The 19425-nt window shown below is 37.3% G+C and overlaps 1 protein-coding gene across 1 annotated transcript in view; it reads left to right on the top strand.

The window, feature by feature from the left end:
* Positions 1 to 19425, top strand: part of LOC119777498 (ephrin type-A receptor 6-like) — a 262220-nt gene that overhangs the window by 134992 nt on the left and 107803 nt on the right. The window contains exons 4-5 of the mRNA XM_038276401.1: positions 1376 to 1531; positions 10968 to 11303. Coding sequence (XP_038132329.1) covers positions 1376 to 1531; positions 10968 to 11303 — 492 coding nt within the window. The remainder of the gene's footprint in view (positions 1 to 1375; positions 1532 to 10967; positions 11304 to 19425) is intronic.

The following is a 19425-nucleotide window of genomic DNA, read 5'->3' as shown; positions in this document are numbered from 1 at the left end:
TCCCTGTTAAAATGTTTCTTCTCTTCTCAGAGAGATGCTCTCAGTCTAATGTGTTATGCTGTGTTAACAAGGGGAGTATTGAGCTAATGGTTAGAGCAGTGCACTTGTGCACTGAGAAGATTGCGAGTACCCAGTTTGATACCCAAAGCCTCCACTCTGGGTCCCTGAGCAAGACCCTTAACCCCCACAATGCTCCCCGGGCGCCTCACAATGGCAGCCCACCCCTGGGGGGATGGGTTAAATGCAGAGTTGAATTTCTTCAATGTGAGATCAATAAAGTTCAATTATTAATTATTATTATGATAAACATGGTGTCCGCTGCAATTTCCGCCCCCATTCCGGGAAATTGACCACCATGCATTTCAGATGCACCCTGGCTTCACTGATTAGAGCACTTTCTCCATATGATTGCTGTATCTTCTGCAAGAGTTCTGGAAAAATGTCAAACTTGTTTTAATGTTAGGTTTCTTATTGCCACACATCCATACAGGCCAGCTGTATTCTAACATTTAACCTCTCAAAACTCACCGGGTTGCCGGTGACCCATTTTAAAACATTTAACTCAGAATGCATGAAAATTACACTGGTAAAATATAGACATGTTAGGCATCGTTGGAAAGCTTTGATTCTCCACAATTTAACCACCTAGTTAATTTTATGGACATAGTGAGCTCCAAAGCACAATTATAGCAGCATGTCTAAATGTACCAAGACAAAGCAGCCACAACAAGCAAGCATGTCTTTATAACTGCTGTTCTAAAAACACTTATTATTTTCGAGAATAAAAAAACAACTTTGAGTCATGTTTGAACTGATGCAGCTTGGGCTTGATGCAATTTTCATATATATATTTAGAATCTAGAAGGTGTTAGCTTTCAAATATTGTATCACACATGTAATTTGGGCTTACAGTTCCTAAGTTTTTTTGCTTTTCCATTTGTGTATGCAAAATTGGAAAATTTGTGTTTGATTAACCTCTTAATATCCACCTCATTTGTGGGAAATTTGCCTATTTTACTAATTACATCACTTTTAATGGTGATTGGTCACAGAATTTTGATGAAGGGATGTTAGAGTAAAAGGGATTAAATGCATAAGAACAACATTTGTTTCAGATTGTAAAGCATGAAAACCTTGTAGATTTTTCTTTCTGATTCTCAAATCTACTTTTGTATTTCTCCATCTCATCTTATTAAATATATATTGAAGTTTGTATTTATGACATAATAAAGTATAAAAAAGAAAAACAAAAGGATAAATCAGGGTAAATACTTTTCACCAGTGTTGTTCAGTTGTAGATGATTTTACTAAACATCACTCACATAGTGTGCCAACAGGCTCACAACTTATCTTATTGTCTCTTTGTTCCTCTCAGCATGCCGTCCAGGGTTCTACAAGGCATATGCAGGAAACATCAAGTGTTCAAAGTGTCCTCCACACAGTTTGAGCTACGGAGAAGGTGCTTCTATCTGCCGCTGTGAAAAAGGATTCTTCAGAGCTGAGAAAGATCCCCCAACAATGGCCTGCACACGTAAGTCCACCCCCTAAAAAGGAAGCTTGACATTTGCTTGAACAAGCTTCCTTTCTGTATGTGCATATCAGCAAGATAAACAACCTGGGAAATCTTTGATAGGTTTACAGCGAGGTAAATGAAGAGAGAAATCATCCCAGAAGATTTACAATGTAGAATCAGGATTCTCTGAAGCCATTGTCGGTCCTATTACAGAGATAGAAAATGTAATTTTGTATTGCTGACTGATTAAGCTTTAATTATTTCAGTATAAACTCATATTAAATATTTTAATGCTTTTGTGTGTCTGACAATCTGGGAAGGTTTATTACTGTGTCTGAGGAGTTGGTGCATTTCTCCAGAATTAGCCAGAGCCATAAATCCAGCGTCGTCTTTTGGACTTATCTGGTGTGAAGCTGAACATTAGAGAGTCTCTGGATGAATTACACGGCTTTTGTTCAGCTGCCTTGTCTTCATCGATGATTCACTGACTGTCATTACGACTTCATATTTGCATTAAATTACAGTTTAACCGGACTAATTCTCCTTTAATTAAAAAGCCATTTAGCTGTCACCGAGATAGACTGAGTCCACGTCTGAAAGCTCTCTGGGGTGGAAGAGTGTATTTGTCTCTTATGGCAAGACAAAGCACTAATGCTATGGAGACGCTTTTAGTTTACAGTACTTTTAAGTTGTGTTGTTTGCTAAAAAAATTTAAATCACTAAGTGGCTAGAGATGCATCTGCCTCAAGGGATGAGGTTAGGCATAATAATTGTTATTATTTTTACAAACAGGAAGTTCTTGGGAAACATTAAATGACAGGGATGGGATTATTTATGTTGAAAGATCCAGGCAATGTTTGAATTTTCTATTTGGCAGTGATCCGCACATGGAATTAGACTTTTTTTTCTGAATTTCCCTGTGTGCTTAAAGAGATCTCTGTTTATTCTAGATTAATCTACTTCATATTACACTAATCTGTTGGATTTAAGCACAGGTTCAGGTTGTATTGCTCAAAGTTGTAAATCTGTGCTGTAGTAGGTTGAACAATGTAAGGAGAGTTATCAGATTAGAGTATTTTCCCCCCAGACATGATGAACAAATTGCAGAAACATTTAGAGTTAGACTTCAGTGAGTATAAAATAGTATTTTTTTCTGTTTTGGCAAAGCTACTCAAAGCTGTTTCAATGATCATAGTGTTAAGGCCAAAACACACATCTTGCAACCAGTTCTCATTGGAACAGATTAAAAATTGAATCTGATTTCTTCAAAACATATTGTCTTTGACTCGAAGCTGCATGAACAGCTCACTGCTCTAACATGAGAGAATAGCCATGTGAGGGTAGAAAGGCCTCTGAGTTACGATAAATCTATACTTACTGCTCCAACAAATAAAGAAACTGCCATTTAATTTTCTACTTTTCTAAACTTGCCACCTCCTATCATAAGTAAAGAGTTTACAATTTATATATGCTCTATTTTGGACATATGTCCAACTCTGAGTTAAAGTGCTTTGTTCCCACAAAATATGAGTGAATGTGATCAACATCTTGTCTTTTTTCAAGACAAAGATTAGACAGACAAGTCAGGGTATTAAAAGTAACCTGGGCTTCCATTACACCTCAGTGGAGCCACAGATGGATTGCCTCTTAGCCATGCTGCATTAATGCAATAATTCTTGTAAAAGAAGCTCCAGTCGGTTATTATGTGCATAGAAATTAAGATACTCTGAGGAAACGTGCCGTTTCTAATTTGATGAGGTATTTAAATTGTCTCATATACTCAATTTTTGGCTTTCAGTATCTGTAAACCTTCAATATTAAAGTAAAAAAAAAAAAAAAAACTTAATGAATTTATATAATATTCAAATTCCGCTTTCTTAACTGGTGAGAACAAGTATTTCACATTTAACATTTGGCTTTTCTTCTGCCGCTTCTTCTGCTGCTGCCCTTCTTTCAGCAGAGGTAGACTGTTCAGGTTCACCTTCTAAATAACTGCTGGAATCCTCCCTCCTACATGTTGTGGCTGGTTGCCACTCAGGTTTAGATTTCGCCGTTGACCTGATGCATAAAAAAAAAAGCCAGGTATTTATTTTCTTACGTTTAAAATAGTTCATTATTCAGTTTTTCCTTCAAAAAACAATGCACTAAGCATAGGTTAAAAACAAACTTGTTTTTTGGAGATATAGACAAAAGAGAAGGGGTTAGTTGTGTCCATCCAACACCTAGCACCTAAATCTAGGTTTATAAAAGACACATTTATCAGGGCTTCAGAGTGCACTTGCCAACAATGACACAATTGCCCTGCTGCGTGCACTTTCCTGCTCAGAATTAATAGCATGCAAGCACAATTATACACACAGTAATCATGTCTTCAACAACAGAAGAAAACCGAAAAGGTAAAAAAAAATGTTTTGCAGCTGAATGCAGTCAAACATCCTAAAGTGCAACTAAAACTCTTAAAAAGAATACAGGTAAGATAGAAAATGAATTAGAAGTCCTTAACCAACCACAACCATTAACGTTTATTAAAGTTGGTATGTGAACTGTCTAATGCATAAAAGATAGATTTTTCAAATAAACTAATTTGATACCAAATTCTTGAAAGTGCATGTGCATATTATTTGCACAATATGATTTGAATTTTTTTTTTTTTTTTTTTTTTTTAAGAGAGACATAGCAGATAAACATTTAGCTGTCTAAACCAGCACAACAGTCTGCATTATGGAGAAAGGACTCTCCTTGAACAGGTTCAGCTGAGTGGATATTGCTACCACTCTCTGACATCAGAAAAATCACTCCCTCCTGGAGACCAGATCCACTGCTTCTTCTGCTGTTGTTGTCTTCTGAGATTGCTTTGACATATATCCTGTTAATTACATGTATACCACAAAAAATAGATTTGTGCGCAAAAGACATAACATTGGGTATATCAAACTAGTGCTTTGCACATCCTACTTCCTGTTGCAGCTGAACAAAATTAACCTGACAAGGACGATGATGGTGCACTTCTACTCCTCCACCATCTCCTCTATCCTCACCTGCTCCATCATCATCTGGTGTGCTGGTGCAACTGCCAAGCACAAGTTTAGGCTGCAGCGTGTCATCCAGTCTGCATGGAAGGTGATTGGCTGCAATCTTCCAAATCTCTCCAGGGTCTGTACACCTCCAGGACTCTGAGGCGTGCAGGGAAGATTGTGGCTGATCCTTCACATACCAGCTACAAACTATTTCAGTCATTTCCCCCTGGCAGAAGGCTGCAGTCCATCAGGACCAAAACCTCATGCCACAAGAACAGTTTCTTTCCATCCGCTAGCAGCCTTATCAACGAGGCCCAGTGACCCCTGTGACACTGGCTCTGTCCCTCATTCGTCAGGGACCTAGAAGCTACACCAACGTAGCTTCTCCAGACTTTCTGCATTACATTATCACACTGTCTACTGTGTATATAGTATAGAGCTATATACTATTTATTTTATATAGTATATTGTATGTTTTATATTGTATATAGCTATAGATTCTGTATTATATAAAATTTGTCTGCACCATCAACACCAAGTTAAATTCCTTGTAAGTGCAAACCTACTTGGCAATAAATCTTATTCTGATTCTGAAATGGGGCTTTGAGAAGACAGAGCATAGAGACAACAAGAGCATAGAAGTTATGAATCAAGGGTAAGAGGTTATTGGCATTAGTAGCTTATTTAGTGGCTTCATCGCTAGAAGAGAAACAGCTAAGCAGATCTGTTAAGTCTATATGAAAAAAGAGCACATTGAGTTAGTTGCTGAAAAGACTCATCCAATATGTGTAAGAGAGAGACAGAGATTTAAACACTGAGAGAAAAAGCCAAGTGTATTATCTATAGAGAAAGAACATGATGTTCTTGGCAGCAAAAGCTCAGCCAATGACCCCTCCAGGACGGTGTCACAGCTAAACAGAATAGCCTGCCAAACGTCGCTGCACTGAAGAGAAAACAAAAAGGGCAAAGAACTTTGGATAACAGTAAAGGTCCACTTAGTGTGACTGGACTGAATTGACTCTGTAGTTCTGTAAATGATCTGGATCATGCTGTTAATCTGTATGTAAATGAAATTAATGAAGCTCACAGTGATCCGTTATCATCATACTATATGTGAACATCTGCATCTACACATTTAAACTCACACTAAGTCAAGTGTGGTGAGTTATTTATGTTCTTTCCTTAGTTGTTTTCTCTATGTTCCTCTGACAGTTCTGGAGAGTTGCATAGGATTATGCTCACTTAAAATAACTTGAACCTAACCTACAGTGTAAAGTAACTAAGGATCTTGTTTATGGTTTGTCAACAACTATTCATCCTTAGGAAAACTCCAAATCTTCAGGGCTGCTCTTCGCTTGCGGTACAGTACAAACACAGCATGAAAAGCCTTTTGAGGGATCTGACAACCACAAAAATCAAGCGTTTAGGCTGTATTCGTATTTCATATCTACTTTTTTTTAACAAGTGAAGCCTTGCTTACTTGCATAATGTAATTTAATGCATAGACAATTTGCTTAACTGTGAAGTCAAAAGACAGAAGAAAATGGAGATTGAAAAGTAAGAGGAAGACAACAGCGGAGCGGAAGAAAGCGAAGATGTCACAAGGAGAGATAAAGGCAAGGGAAATACGTAAGGAGTGGATGGAGTAGACAGTGTGAAGAGGGGAAGGAAGGAGGGCGCTGATACCTATCTTCCCCTAAGAGGAGAATAGGAGCTGATTGATGGCAGTGGGATTGCTCTGCAGGAGGGTAGGTGGGTGGATTCTCCCTGATGGAGAGAATAGAGCAGGTGAGATAATGGCCAAGGGAGGAAGGGAGAGATAAAGAGAGAGAATGGACGCACTGACAGGAGTGGTAGATCAGTAGGAGGAGCTCTCCTGTCTGCTGAGATTTTTAGCAATGGTAGAGAGAGAACGTTAGGGAGGGGTGTGAAGAAGAGGGAAACATCCCATTGTCCTGGCAGACAGTAAGCTTGGCAGGACGGGAGTGTTCAAATCCCTTAGGCCTTTTAACTCCACCCTGTTGACAGCTGGCTGCCTGCTAGAGCACAATGCTTGCCCTGACACACAAACACTTATATCTAGGGAGCACAAAAACGCCAACAACAAAGGCGATTGTAAGGGAGGTTCTATAAAATAACCTTGGACTCTTTACTGCACTAGAAAGAATTGTGAAAAATAAATGTGAAATGTAATGGAACCTTTATAGATATGGTATTAAATTTTTAGAAGGCACCTTCATAGAGTTGTTTTCAAAAAGTTTCAGTATTTAGGGCAAAATATGTCTGCTCACAGATAACAAGGGAATTTCTTGGTTAGCTCTAATACAACCTTGGAGCAAGAAGGGCCTATGTATGAATTCAACAGAGGCTTTTATTTTAAAAGATCAGTTATCGTTGTTACGGTGACTTGTACGTAAGAGTCGACTGTTTGCACACAAGCTTGAAGAAGTGATGTGTGTACGTTATTTTACGAAAACACGGGGCAGTACATTACATAATCAGTGGAAATGTAGTAAAAGAGTGAAAAAACACTTGTAATGTAAGTCCCTTTATTGTCCCACAATGGGGAAATTGGCGCCCGGGGAGCAGCGTGGGGTTAAGGGTTTTGCTCAGGAACACAGAGTAGAGGCTGTTGGGATCAAACCAGGTACTTGCAACCTTCTCAGAGCACAAGCGAACTGCTCTAACCACTAGGCCAACACTCTCTCTTTTTTTGACATCTCAAAAGAACTTGTCTGCAAGCAATAATGGAAAGATGAGTTCTTATCAACCTGCTTCTGTTTCTTGCTATTCTTTACACTAAAGAAGTTAAATACCCATTTCTGACCTGAAAAAAAAAATTTAAATGAAATAAGATACCTTTTTTTACTCTAACAATAACAGTTATATTTGAAAATCTAATTATATGATACATTTATACTGCTCTTATCTTTGCCTGCTTGTTTTTATTTTTCTTTCCATTCTTCTTCTCCTGTTCTGCAGTGATTAAGTTGTTTACATGTTGTGCAATCTAAATGGAGCAATGTGGTTTTTAGCTTCCGCTTAAAAAGATAAGGAGGATGTACCACTACAAAAAAGGACGATCCTACTATTTAAAAAAAAAGCTGTCATATGTGGACCGACTGTTTATAGTGCATATAGCCCATGCACCTTTTTCTTCCTTAATCATATTCTTCCTCCTTGACTATTTGAGCTGATGTAACATATACATTTCTCAACTGTGAGATCAATAAAGTCACTCAATCAATCAATCAGTAGTAAGCAGCCCAATAAGTATCAAATATAAATCTAATAAATAAATCTTATTCTTGTCTCTATGTTGCCCTAAAATGAATTTAATCTACCCAGGGTTTCCCCACATTAATTGGGGGGGAATGAATCGGTTATGTCCTGCTCATGACATCACAAACCAACATGGCGCCACAGTATAAAAAAGACTAGTTTATTTATTCTGCATCAATTTTCCTTAATTTTTATTGTTTGATTCCTGTAAAGTACTTAGAATTGTCCTTGTACTGAACTGTTCTATTCAAATAAACCTGTATTGCCTTATGTGCATTCAGCTCTGTGCAAAGCATTTTATTTGGTTTCCATCATGTTTTACTTCTAGTAAATAAGGCTTTTTGGTTATCTGTTACAGGGATCTTAAGTAACAGTTATTTGGTCTTTAGAGGGTCTGTTGGTCAATTCTATAAAATACAAAAAAAGACTCGTAATTGAAACATGAAAACTAATCTTGCTGAAATAGCCTCAATAAAACCCTAAAAGATATAAAGTTTCTCATCTGTTTGCCTGTTAAGTAAAAGCTATCTAGAAATAAAAGTTGTGAACTGGCAGTTTATGGCCACTAAAATCTCACCCCTGTCAAACAATACTATCAGTCAGTGGTTCTCTTAACTGCCTTGTTTATATTTTTGAAAGGCTTATTAAGGTATGACACATTGTAGCTTACTTTGACGTAATGCTTCAGTGGATGTTCTCCTGGAGTTTTCTACTTTGGATGCTCAAAAGCAGACATGACAACCTTTCTATTTGGCAATCCCATTTCTGCAGAAAATACAAACAATCATGTGATCCTCTGGCAATTTTTTGCAAGCAGTTTGTCAGAAAAAGAGGAAAAACATAACAAAGATAACACAGTCAGCCATATCAAACAATATCTCAGCACCAATAAAGGAGGTTATCCCAGAGCTATTTAATTAAAAATGAATATACAATTAAAGATCAGTTAAAAGTTAATAATGATCTTAGGTCAATACTCTGCTCTGTTGGATTTCCTTTTGCTGTTTTCTGTTAATCTGACTTTCAAGTGTTTTCCTCTTCTATGTGTGAGGTTTTGGACTCAACACCACTTTTTGCTCTTCCATTTGTCCACTAGTATAATTTCTTTTAATAATTTAGATATGCTTGTCAGCCAAAGCATTTTTAATTTGTGACCTCTGTGATAACAAATCAAATGTTTATATCTATTAGATCTTTCAGGTAACACTAAGAAAATTTTTTATTATATGTTAATTTTTTTACGACATATACCTAGCAAGAATATATATTATGTGAGGCTCTTTATTAGGTGGTGAGATCTCTTGAGAGCATATAGAAGGATAAGAGGATAGAGGAGGAAGGATATAGGATAAAGATTAAAATGTTTTGAATAACACCAGAGAGCTTTAGAGTAGATCAGATGGAACATGATATTTTATTACATTTACTATTTCATCTTAGAGTGAGTATTTTTCCCCTCAGTATCGCAATAAAACAAAACAAAATTTTCCAGGCCGAAGAGAGGTATGCAGTTAGGCAGATAAGGCAGACGCTGTATAAGCTCTGACATAATGCAAATACTCTAACAGTGCTGTTGTTTGTAAATTACCCAGCGGAACATTGTTGCAGGAGAGAGGTCTGGCAACAGACTTTAAACTAGGGAAACTGTAGACAAGAAAGTTTTCATTTGTTTAAAATCTTTTACAGCTTATGCTAGAAAATAAAAAATAAACTATGCAAGTGCTAATAGGTCCATCTTGGTTTCATATGAAACACTTGTACAAATACACATGGAAAATTATTGGTACCCCTCGGTTTATGAAGAAAATCCCACAATGCTCAGACATTACATTTCAACTAAGCTTCAATAGAAGGATTTTAAAAGATAAACTTATGAAACAGGCCTGGACAAAAATGATTGTACCCCAAGACAAGACTGAAAATAATGTGACCAAACGAACATGTTATATATCAAGGTGTGTCTACTATTTAGCATCATCTGTGTCTACAATCTTATAATCAGTTAGTGGGCCTATGTATAGGGCTACATGTAGTTGCTGTGCTTTTTTTCTGTGACTTGGTGTTTACCACACTCAACATGGACCAGGGAAAGCAAAGGAAACTTCAGATCGCTCCATCTATCATTTAAGCAAAGGTGGATCTAATGGGAGATGACCGAGGAAGATAACACTGTTAAAAACAAATAATTACAAAGCCAGAGTGGAATTAGCCAAACCACAAGTTAACAAGCTACAGAGCTTTTTGGAGAATATCCTATAGACAATGAGACAACTGTTTGTTAAGACATATCAGCCCTATGTTCACAAATGGAAAAATGAAGCATATCAAGAAAAGAACACTGTCCCTACTGTGAAACATGGAGGAGGATCTGTTATGTTCTGAGGATGCTTTGCTTAATTTGTTAAATGGTGTCTTGAATCTCTGCAGGTTACAATGAAATATCAAGACTATCAGGGGATTTAAGCAAAAACTTTGCTGCGCAGTGTCAGAACCTTAGTCTTAGTCTTCATGGGTGTTGCAACAAGATAATGACCCAAAACACACCACTTAAAACACCCAGAAATAGCTAAGAGGAAAAACATTGTAGCGTTCTGAAGCGGCCCTCTATGAGTCCTGACCTCAATCCTTTTGAGACATGTTGTCTGGAAAAGGTCAATTTTAAACTGGAGCAGTTTTTTCAGGAGGAGTGGGCCAAAATACCTGCTAAGAGGACCAGAAGTCTATTTGGTAGTTACAGGAAGCATTTATTGTAGTGAGTGACTCGAAAGGTTGCGCAACAAAATATGATCTATATGGATACCATGATTTCTGTCCAGAACTGAAAAGTTTTTTTTATTTTTTTTTTTTTATATATAATTCTGTCAAAGAATGGTTTAAAAACAATGTGGTACTTTGTTAATTTTCATATAATGTTTATTTACTATTACTTTTGTCAGAACCTACGGTGTAAACAACTATGTTTTGCACAACGTAATATATTGTATGTTCAAAATGGGATTAGATGGTGCATTACTTGGTGGAAGCTTCCTACATTAGATATTATGTATATCTTAAATTCAAGCATGAAACCAAAATGTTCCACCACAGGTATTAGCATAGATGAAATTTCATGTTTTATTAAATAATGAATTATATCTTGGTGTTTTTACCCACAGGCCCTCCATCTCCTCCGCGCAACTTATTGTTCAACATGAACGACACCTGCCTAATGCTGGAATGGTCACCCCCGAGCGACACCGGAGGTCGCCGGGATCTAACGTATAATGTCCAATGCAAACGCTGCGGCCCTGCACCCAACCAGTGCCAACTCTGTGAGGACGATCTCCGTTTCGTCCCGCGGCCTTTGGGCCTGACCAATGCCAGTGTGACTGTCACAGACTTCTCATCACACGCAAACTACACATTTGAAATTGAGTCACTAAACGGTGTGTCAGAGATGAGCTCCTTCCCTCGGCAGGTGGCCATCATCACCGTCAGCACTGATCAGGGGGGTAAGTGTGTGGAATTTGTACCTTTTATCACAACACAGCTTCAGAAATCTTTTCTGCTGCTTTCACAACACTTTTAATATCCATTCTAATGACTTCATAGCCGCAGTGTGTTGAAATAAGCATAAATAACAGCTGAGCGAGATTGCTTTTTATGGCTGGAGGCTGAACACAGCTGCTTTATAACTTCTTCATTTAGCTTTATTGTTATATTTAGCCTTCTTAGATTTGCTATGAAACTGGTTAGATTGAATGAATTTGATGTTTTTTAAACCACAAAGGTACCATACTTAGGTACCAAGGTTTAAAAGAAGTGACTAGATGTGAAATAAAAGTAGAGCAAATACATTCTACAGGAAAAGAACATAGAAAAAATATTTTAGGGGGTGCAATACCTGCAGAAAAGCTTAAGGAGATACAAAAATTTGGGAGGTGATCACAAATGTAATGATCCACGATTTAGCTACAAGTCTTAAAATGGAATGGCTTTCCTTAAAGTTTCAGTTTAATGCTGCAGAACATCCGTTAAAGAATTAAAATCCCTATGGGCAGTGTTCAGTTGTTCAGTTTTTTGCAATGGTTGGGAACATTTCCAGGTCCACATCTATATATATAGTATAGTATAGTTTATTCATTTAAATATGTTTAGGCTTTAGAAACTTTACAAGACATATGCACCTTAGTCTTTGTATATTTTCCTGGCTCCATTAAAAAAGGACAGAAATTAACATCAACCCTGTGTAACTCAGTTCCTCTGACCAGGCAGGAGGAAAAAAGTATTAGAGCTAACAAGACACCAGTGCACATGTGCTTCACTGCTATTAAATGTGTATATACTGTATGCTTTGAACATGGCCCAGCTGTTACATGATAATAATGTCAGTTTGTCTCATGCTAACTTATGTATACACTGCATCGAAACTAATGAAGATTTAAGGTGGGCATACACTGTACAATGATAATAAACTGCAGGATTTAAAAGTTTTCAGCTCACAATGTATGTTTATGAAGTGCACCGAAAGTTTCCTGATCGGAAGGTGGTTGTGAGCGGCTAATTGCCCCTCATTACCTGCTGTATACTGCATGACGCAGGACACACGTTGAGACTGACAAAATTCTTGCACAACTGGAGAATCGGCCCAAAAAGGGCCAAAACCCGCACAATGAATCAATCAATTTTGTTTAGTTTTCTTTATTGTATTCGCGCCTTTATTCTCTGGTGTGCTGAATGCTTAAAGTGGCCGTCCTAATGGGAGACTTACCTCGTTTTCTAAATAATTTTAGTAGTGCTTATATATTACAGCTATTGTATAGAGCACCCATAGAATTTGTACTGAAAAATGGAACCAGGAGGACGACAGATGGGTCTGATTTCCAACTGACTTGGTTTATGCTTAGGAGAACGGACCTCCGTTGGACTAAAAAACATCAGTGCTCGAACTACAGATTGCTCTAGTGCAAGTCAACAGAACTGATTAACTCCTGGATAGCTGTCGTACTAAACTAAAGTGCAGTAGCCTCCAATATAAGCCTGTTTTGTGATTAACAGTGAACTTGTTGCTTCATGTTTTCCCATAAATGTGAACCATCACAATCCTACCATAATAACTGTAAAAAAAAAACACACACACACACACACATTTCAATTTTTAGTTTAAGAAGGTGGTAAATTCAGCAAAAATTCTGGTTTTTGGTATGTAAATGTGAAAAATTAGGCAGAATTTTGCATATGACCAACTTCTAGAAGGCAAATGTCTTAGGCTTTAGTTCTTCCAATATCACACGCAATATGTATGTAGAAAAAAAAAAAAACGGGATTTGTGGGCTACAGATGCCTCCCTGACTGTGGATTGAAACAAATGCATTACAGTTGATCCCAAGATACATCCTGCATGGCTAAGATGGGCAAAATATAAATGATACACTTACTTTGTGTACAAGTGGACCAGATGTTTCATAAAATGAACTTAATTTCACACCCAGACACTCATTAAAAAACAGAGAACTGGTTGATATGTATGCTTCAATAAAGCAACTGTATGGCAGAAGCTAAAGCAGAAGCAGAGAGAGGTTCCTTCTACCTGTTTGTTCAACACATCATCACTCCCAACTTGTCAAATACCTACGCTTGGTCAAACCCCCTCACAGCCTGTAAGGTGCCCTCTGCCTCAATGATTAGAGGGGTACCCCCATCGCATCAGTATCTGAAGCACAAAGGACTTGTTCGAGGGTGAATATTTGAGATTATGGGGGCTCAGTATGAGGTTATGAATATTAGGCTACAGGTGCTGGTCATAAAATTAGAATATCATGAAAAAGTAGATTGATTTCAGTAATTCCATTTAAAAAGTGAAACTTGTATATTATATTCATACATTACATACAAACTCATATATTTCAGATGTTTATTTTGTTTAATTTTGATGATTACAAATGACAACAAATGAAAATCTCAAATTCATCATATCAGAAAATTAGAATATTACTGAAGACCAATAAAAACAAAGGATTTATAGAAATGTTGGCCAACTGAAAAGTATGAACATGAAAAGTATGAGCATGTACAGCACTCAGTATTTAGTTGGGCCTCCTTTGGCCTGTATTACTGCAGCAATGCGGCGTGGCATGGAGTCGATCAGTCTGTGGCACTGCTCAGGTGTTATGATAGCCCAGGTTGCTCTAATAGTGGCTTTTAGCTCTTCTGAATTGTTGGGTCTGGTGTATTGCATCTTCTTCTTCACAATACCCCATAGATTTTCTATGGGGTTAAGGTCAGGAGAGTTTGCTGGCCAATTAAGAACAGGGATACCATGGTCCTTCAACCAGGTACTGGTAGCTTTGGCACTGTGTGCAGGTGCCAAGTCCTGTTGGAAAATGAAATCTGCATCTCCAAAAAGTTGGTCAGCTGCAGGAAGCATGAAGTGCTCTAAAACTTCCTGGTATGTGGCTGCGTTGACCCTGGACCTCAGAAAACACAATGGACCAACACCAGCAGATGACATGGCACCCCAAACCATCACTGACTGTGGAAACTTTACACTGGACTTCAAGCAACGTGGATGAAGTGCCTCTCTTCTTTTCCTCCAGACTCTGGGACCTTGATTTCCAAAGGAAATGCAAAATTTACTTTCATCAGAGAACATGACTTTGGACCACTCACCAGCAGTCCAGTCCTGTTTCTCTTTAGACGCTTCTGACGCTGTCTGTGGTTCAAGAGTGGCTTGACACAAGGAATGCGACAGCAGAAACCCATGTCTTTCATACGTCTGTGTGTGGTGGTTCTTGAAGCACTCACTCCAGCTGCAGTCCACTCTTTGTGAATCTCCCCCACATTTTTGAATGGGTTTTGTTTCACAATCCTCTCCAGGGTGCGGTTATCTCTCTTGCTTGTACACTTTTTTCGACCACATCTTTTCCTTCCCTTCGCCTCTCTATTAATGTGCTTGGACACTGAGCTCTGTGAACAGCCAGCCTCTTTAGCGATGACCTTTTGTGTCTTGCCCTCCTTGTGCAAGGTGTCGATGGTCGTCTTTTGGACAACTGTCAAGTCAGCAGTCTTCCCCATGATTGTGTAGCCTATAGAACTAGACTGAAAGACCATTTAAAGGCTTTTGCAGGTGGTTTGAGTTAATTAGCTGATTAGAGTGTGGCACCAGGGGCCATCAATTTTGAACCTTTTCACAATATTCTAATTTTCTGATATGATGAATTTGAGATTTTCATTTGTTGTCATTTGTAATCATCAAAATTAAACAAAATAAACATCTGAAATATATGAGTTTGTATGTAATGTATGAACATAATATACAAGTTTCACTTTTTAAATGGAATTACTGAAATCAATCTACTTTTTCATGATATTCTAATTTTATGACCAGCACCTGTATGAAAAAAGTGCTGTAATAATATTTGAGTTTGGAGTGAGACTGTTTTGGTTCGTTTTAGTCTGGGTTTTTCTGCATACATAGTTCAAAACCCCTATGTTTTGTGTTTCCTTTATTGTATAAGAATTCTTGGTATCTTCTTTTTGCAAAAGGTTTTCATCCATCTCGCTAGAAGTACTTGCTTGGCCCCTTTTCCCTGTTGGTTGTCTGTCCACCTCCTTTCCTCTCAGGTGTCCTGTAGACATGTTTGTTTAACCTGGCTCCTTTGTTCTCTCCTTCATTTCCTGTGCTGTACTCGTCTTTCTATTGCTGAGAGCATCTGGAAGATATACATTTTCTCATAGAGCCAAAGCGCATTAAATGCATTTTTCTTTGTCTCTGAGGACAGCTCTAGATAGTATATGCGACTCTGTGTTACACACAGAGTTTTTATTTGATTAACTTGCCTTGTTTAGAACATAGTCAGAGCTGGTCCCTTGGCTGTAGACAAGACGCATTTGAGCACTAATATAGCCAGCTGCTGCTATTTAGGATCCTCAGGGGAGGAGGCAGATTTATGGCTGGCTGTTAGTGATAAACAGCCTAATGCTGTACTTTTAACACGGTTATGTTCTCGGAAAGAAGAATTTGATCAGTGCTGTTAAATTTAACGAGAATCCTTAAAGAGGTATTGATCACAAAGCTGGTCGTGTTATGTGTAACTGATCAGTATGCTTACCAGCCTGTGTGCTGATGGATACATAAATACAGTATGCTCTTTAAATATTTCAAAGTGTTTATGTTTAACACAGTTCATGCATTTGAAGGCAGGGGTTAAAGAAACCAGTGATGCCTGAATTAATGATCCACATTTTTTCTCCTTAATATAAGGCTCTAGTCTCATGATTACTATGATTTTCAGTTTAATTCCACCTTTTAACTTTAAAATTTAAACCTTTCATATTAGAATCACATATTTGAATCCATTTTTATGCAGTTTTAGAGGGACAAACCAACAAAATTTAGCAGGTAATTGTAAAGTGTAAGGAAAAGGTATGTAAGGTGTATCTAAAACATAGGTCAAAAGATACTCTGTGCAGATAAAAACACAAATGGCCATTTTAAACTACATTTGGAATGCTATGGGAAGGAAGGAACCAATGTTCTATACTATCCTCATCTTGATGATATATCTGCACAGGTATTAACCTGGACTGGGAATATTTTTCATGTTTACTGCGCCATTCACCCTGAGTCTGGTTGTGCTTGAGGTTCCCACCTGTTAAAAGGGGAGTTTTGTTGTTTTTTCTCTCCACTTAGTGAAGGATTGCTGCGAAGCCAGCAACACAATGTTGACTGTTGATAAATGCTCATCCAGGAGGAATGAATTCTGTAAAGTCAGTGAGTCAGTGCAAACAGATGTTTCTCCTAGACAAGAAGACATGTTGTGGGTAGAAGCTAGATAATTAAATTAATTCTTATTTAAATTTTTCTCATTTCTTATTTTTAACTAAATATGATTTTTATTAATACCCCCACATTATTTTTTCTTTTTTCACCTACTCATTCTATTTTGCTCTGTTCAATCCTATTCTCTTCTTATCATTATAAGTGTCTTTATAGTTATCGTTATGTCTGAGCCAGGTTCTGCTGGAGGTGTCTTTCCGTTAAAAGGGAGTTTTTCCCTTCCACTGTTGCTGTGTGCATGATTGGTGTATGGGAGTGGTACACAGTAACAACAAAGCAAAGCAGGATCTAGAGTCGCTACATGCTCATCCAGGAAGATATCCTGTGAGGTTAATGACTCAATGCAACCAGCTAGGTTTTCTGCCTTGAGATGAAATGTGTTTTTAAATGGAGCTAAGGAAATAAACTGAAATTAACTGAAGTTAAATAAATTGATGAGACTTGTCCCACATTAGAACTACTATGACAGATTTCCCCAACCTTAGCAGTGGATCTCTGCAGCTCCTCCAGCGATTCCTTAAGCCCGCTGCTTCTCAAATGAACACATTTCTTGCCCGGCATCTCAGTTTAAGTCTATAACCTTCTATGGTATTTGCTATTTTTGTTGTAATGTGACAAAATGTGAAGAAGCTGAAGGTGTATAGGTGTCTGCAGGACTCTGTATGTACAAAATTTAGTTTTTTGTGTGTTGTTTTTTTTTCCAAGGCTTAATACTTACTAAGAACATCTTAAAATTTCATGCACCAATTTTATCTTCCCCGCACTCTCTCTGAGAAATGCCAATTTGCCTCAGTGTCAGCAGTCTGAAAACTGCAGCTGCATTTGAAAAGGTTGAAACCAGCTAAACTGTGCCTAAAGTCAGCAAATTCACTCCAGTCAAAGATAACCAAGCAAACCGTCCGACAAAAAGCAACATTTGCATGCAGCAGTGAAATGCAAGCATGTTTTGGCACAAACAGCATTCTCCCCCCTCGACACATCCAGCTAAACTGCCCTGTGATGGGCTTGTTTGGAAAGGTGCACATAATATTTATATGCACCATTAGCATAGTGTTGACATCAGCAGAAAACAGACAGCCATGTGAATTTCAGTGTTTTCAGGATTCTGCTGTTATAATTTAGCCTAGCTATAAATAAATTAGACGCTGTCATTAAAATCCAGATGGACAGTTTTGGTCAATGCCTTGTGCCAGTTAAGAAAGTGCATTATTTGCTTTGCTTACGAGAACACAGAGAATTATTGCTAAAATTTAAAAAGAAATGTTTGCTTTTGTTAAATAGTCTGAGGGATTTTGCAGGTTAAATTTTGTTTTGTCTGTGGCTCCTTAAGAAGTTTAATTTGTTTGCAAATGTTTTACTGACATTAGCAGAATCCCACATGCATACTTCCAAAAATAGGTATGATTAACAACAGTGGCACAAACATTGGGGAAAAAGAGACAAGCGGAAGTTGCGGAAACCTACTGTAAGTGAGATTATAGAGGCTCAGTATGAGGTTTTGAAAATTAGGCTTGGAAAAAAGTGCTGTAATAAGTGTAAAATGCAGAAACAGCATTGCAAAATATGAAAAGTGTGAAAGTAAACGAGATGAGAAGAACAAAAATCTGAGAAGCTGTGGTGATCAAAATAATTAAGTATAAGTGTAAAAAATCAGAAAGAGGGCATTTTATTCTTTTAGCCAGTAAGAAATTAAACTCAACCAGATCCTATCAAATAAAATAGCCACATTTGAAATTTTTACATACACAGAATGTATCTGAAAAAAATCATGATCTTTTGCTTTTTATTTTTTTCTAAATAGTGCAACATCTACGTTTGATCTCTTTGATTCTTCATTATGGCAAGAGACTAAAATGCCTATTTGAAGTTTACCAGCTCAAATCATAATTTTATGCTTGTAAGTAATAACTTTGTATTACAATTCCCACCTGCATTTAATCAAATAACTTTCAGACTATAATATATGGTTCAGCATACACGCGCCCAACTGGCTGTGTGTTAGGGCAACATATGGAAATGTGAATTGAGCTGGTCAAACACTAAACCATGCACACATATGGAATAAATTAAAAACAACTTCCATTAAAATATAAGAATATATTTAGGTTAACCTTTAGAAAATGTTCATAGAGTTTGCGCTACAGTAGTTAACAGCCCAACAGGCTGTATGTTATTAAAAAGTAAAATAGTAGAGTATTTCTCCAATAACATAATAGGCTGAACAAAAACTACCGTACAGTGTTTTGGGGAGGTTAAATTAATTTGTCCATAAATGACTGCAAAATAGCAAGTGATAAAGAAGTAAATAGCATCCCTCATTAAGAAATAAATGATGAAATGTTAAACATAGGGATGCAGAAATGTGTCAAATGTAGCAGCTGATAATGGCCCGTAGATTTTGTTTTATCTCATAATTTTCCGTAATTTATATAAAAATTGAGGTAGTCAATGAATTGTTCTGCAGCAGCCAGACTCCCATGATTTTGTAATTTCTGCAATTTGTGTTTGCTTTAGATTAACAACACTTTAAAACACCCATAAATATTCTGAAAAGCTACTTTTCCAGATTTTTTTATGGTACCGTCATACATTTTATTTGCCCATGTTATACTTTTCTTAATCTGATTTCTTGTATCTCATGTATTGTTTGATTAAGACTCTTTAACTGCTTGTTTATATCTTTGGAAATACTGATTATTTCTACAAGAAAAGCACTGTACAAAATGTGCATAACTATGTCTTATTTTTATTATCACTTCTGTTAACAACGTTCTGAGTCCCAGCAATATTTTATT

The sequence above is a fragment of the Cyprinodon tularosa genome, unplaced genomic scaffold, assembly GCF_016077235.1.
Source record: "Cyprinodon tularosa strain WSP-4 unplaced genomic scaffold, ASM1607723v1 ctg124, whole genome shotgun sequence".
Classification (NCBI taxonomy): Eukaryota; Metazoa; Chordata; class Actinopteri; order Cyprinodontiformes; family Cyprinodontidae; genus Cyprinodon; species Cyprinodon tularosa.
Note: the sequence above shows the minus strand (reverse complement) of the source record. Positions and strands in the feature narration are given on the sequence as shown.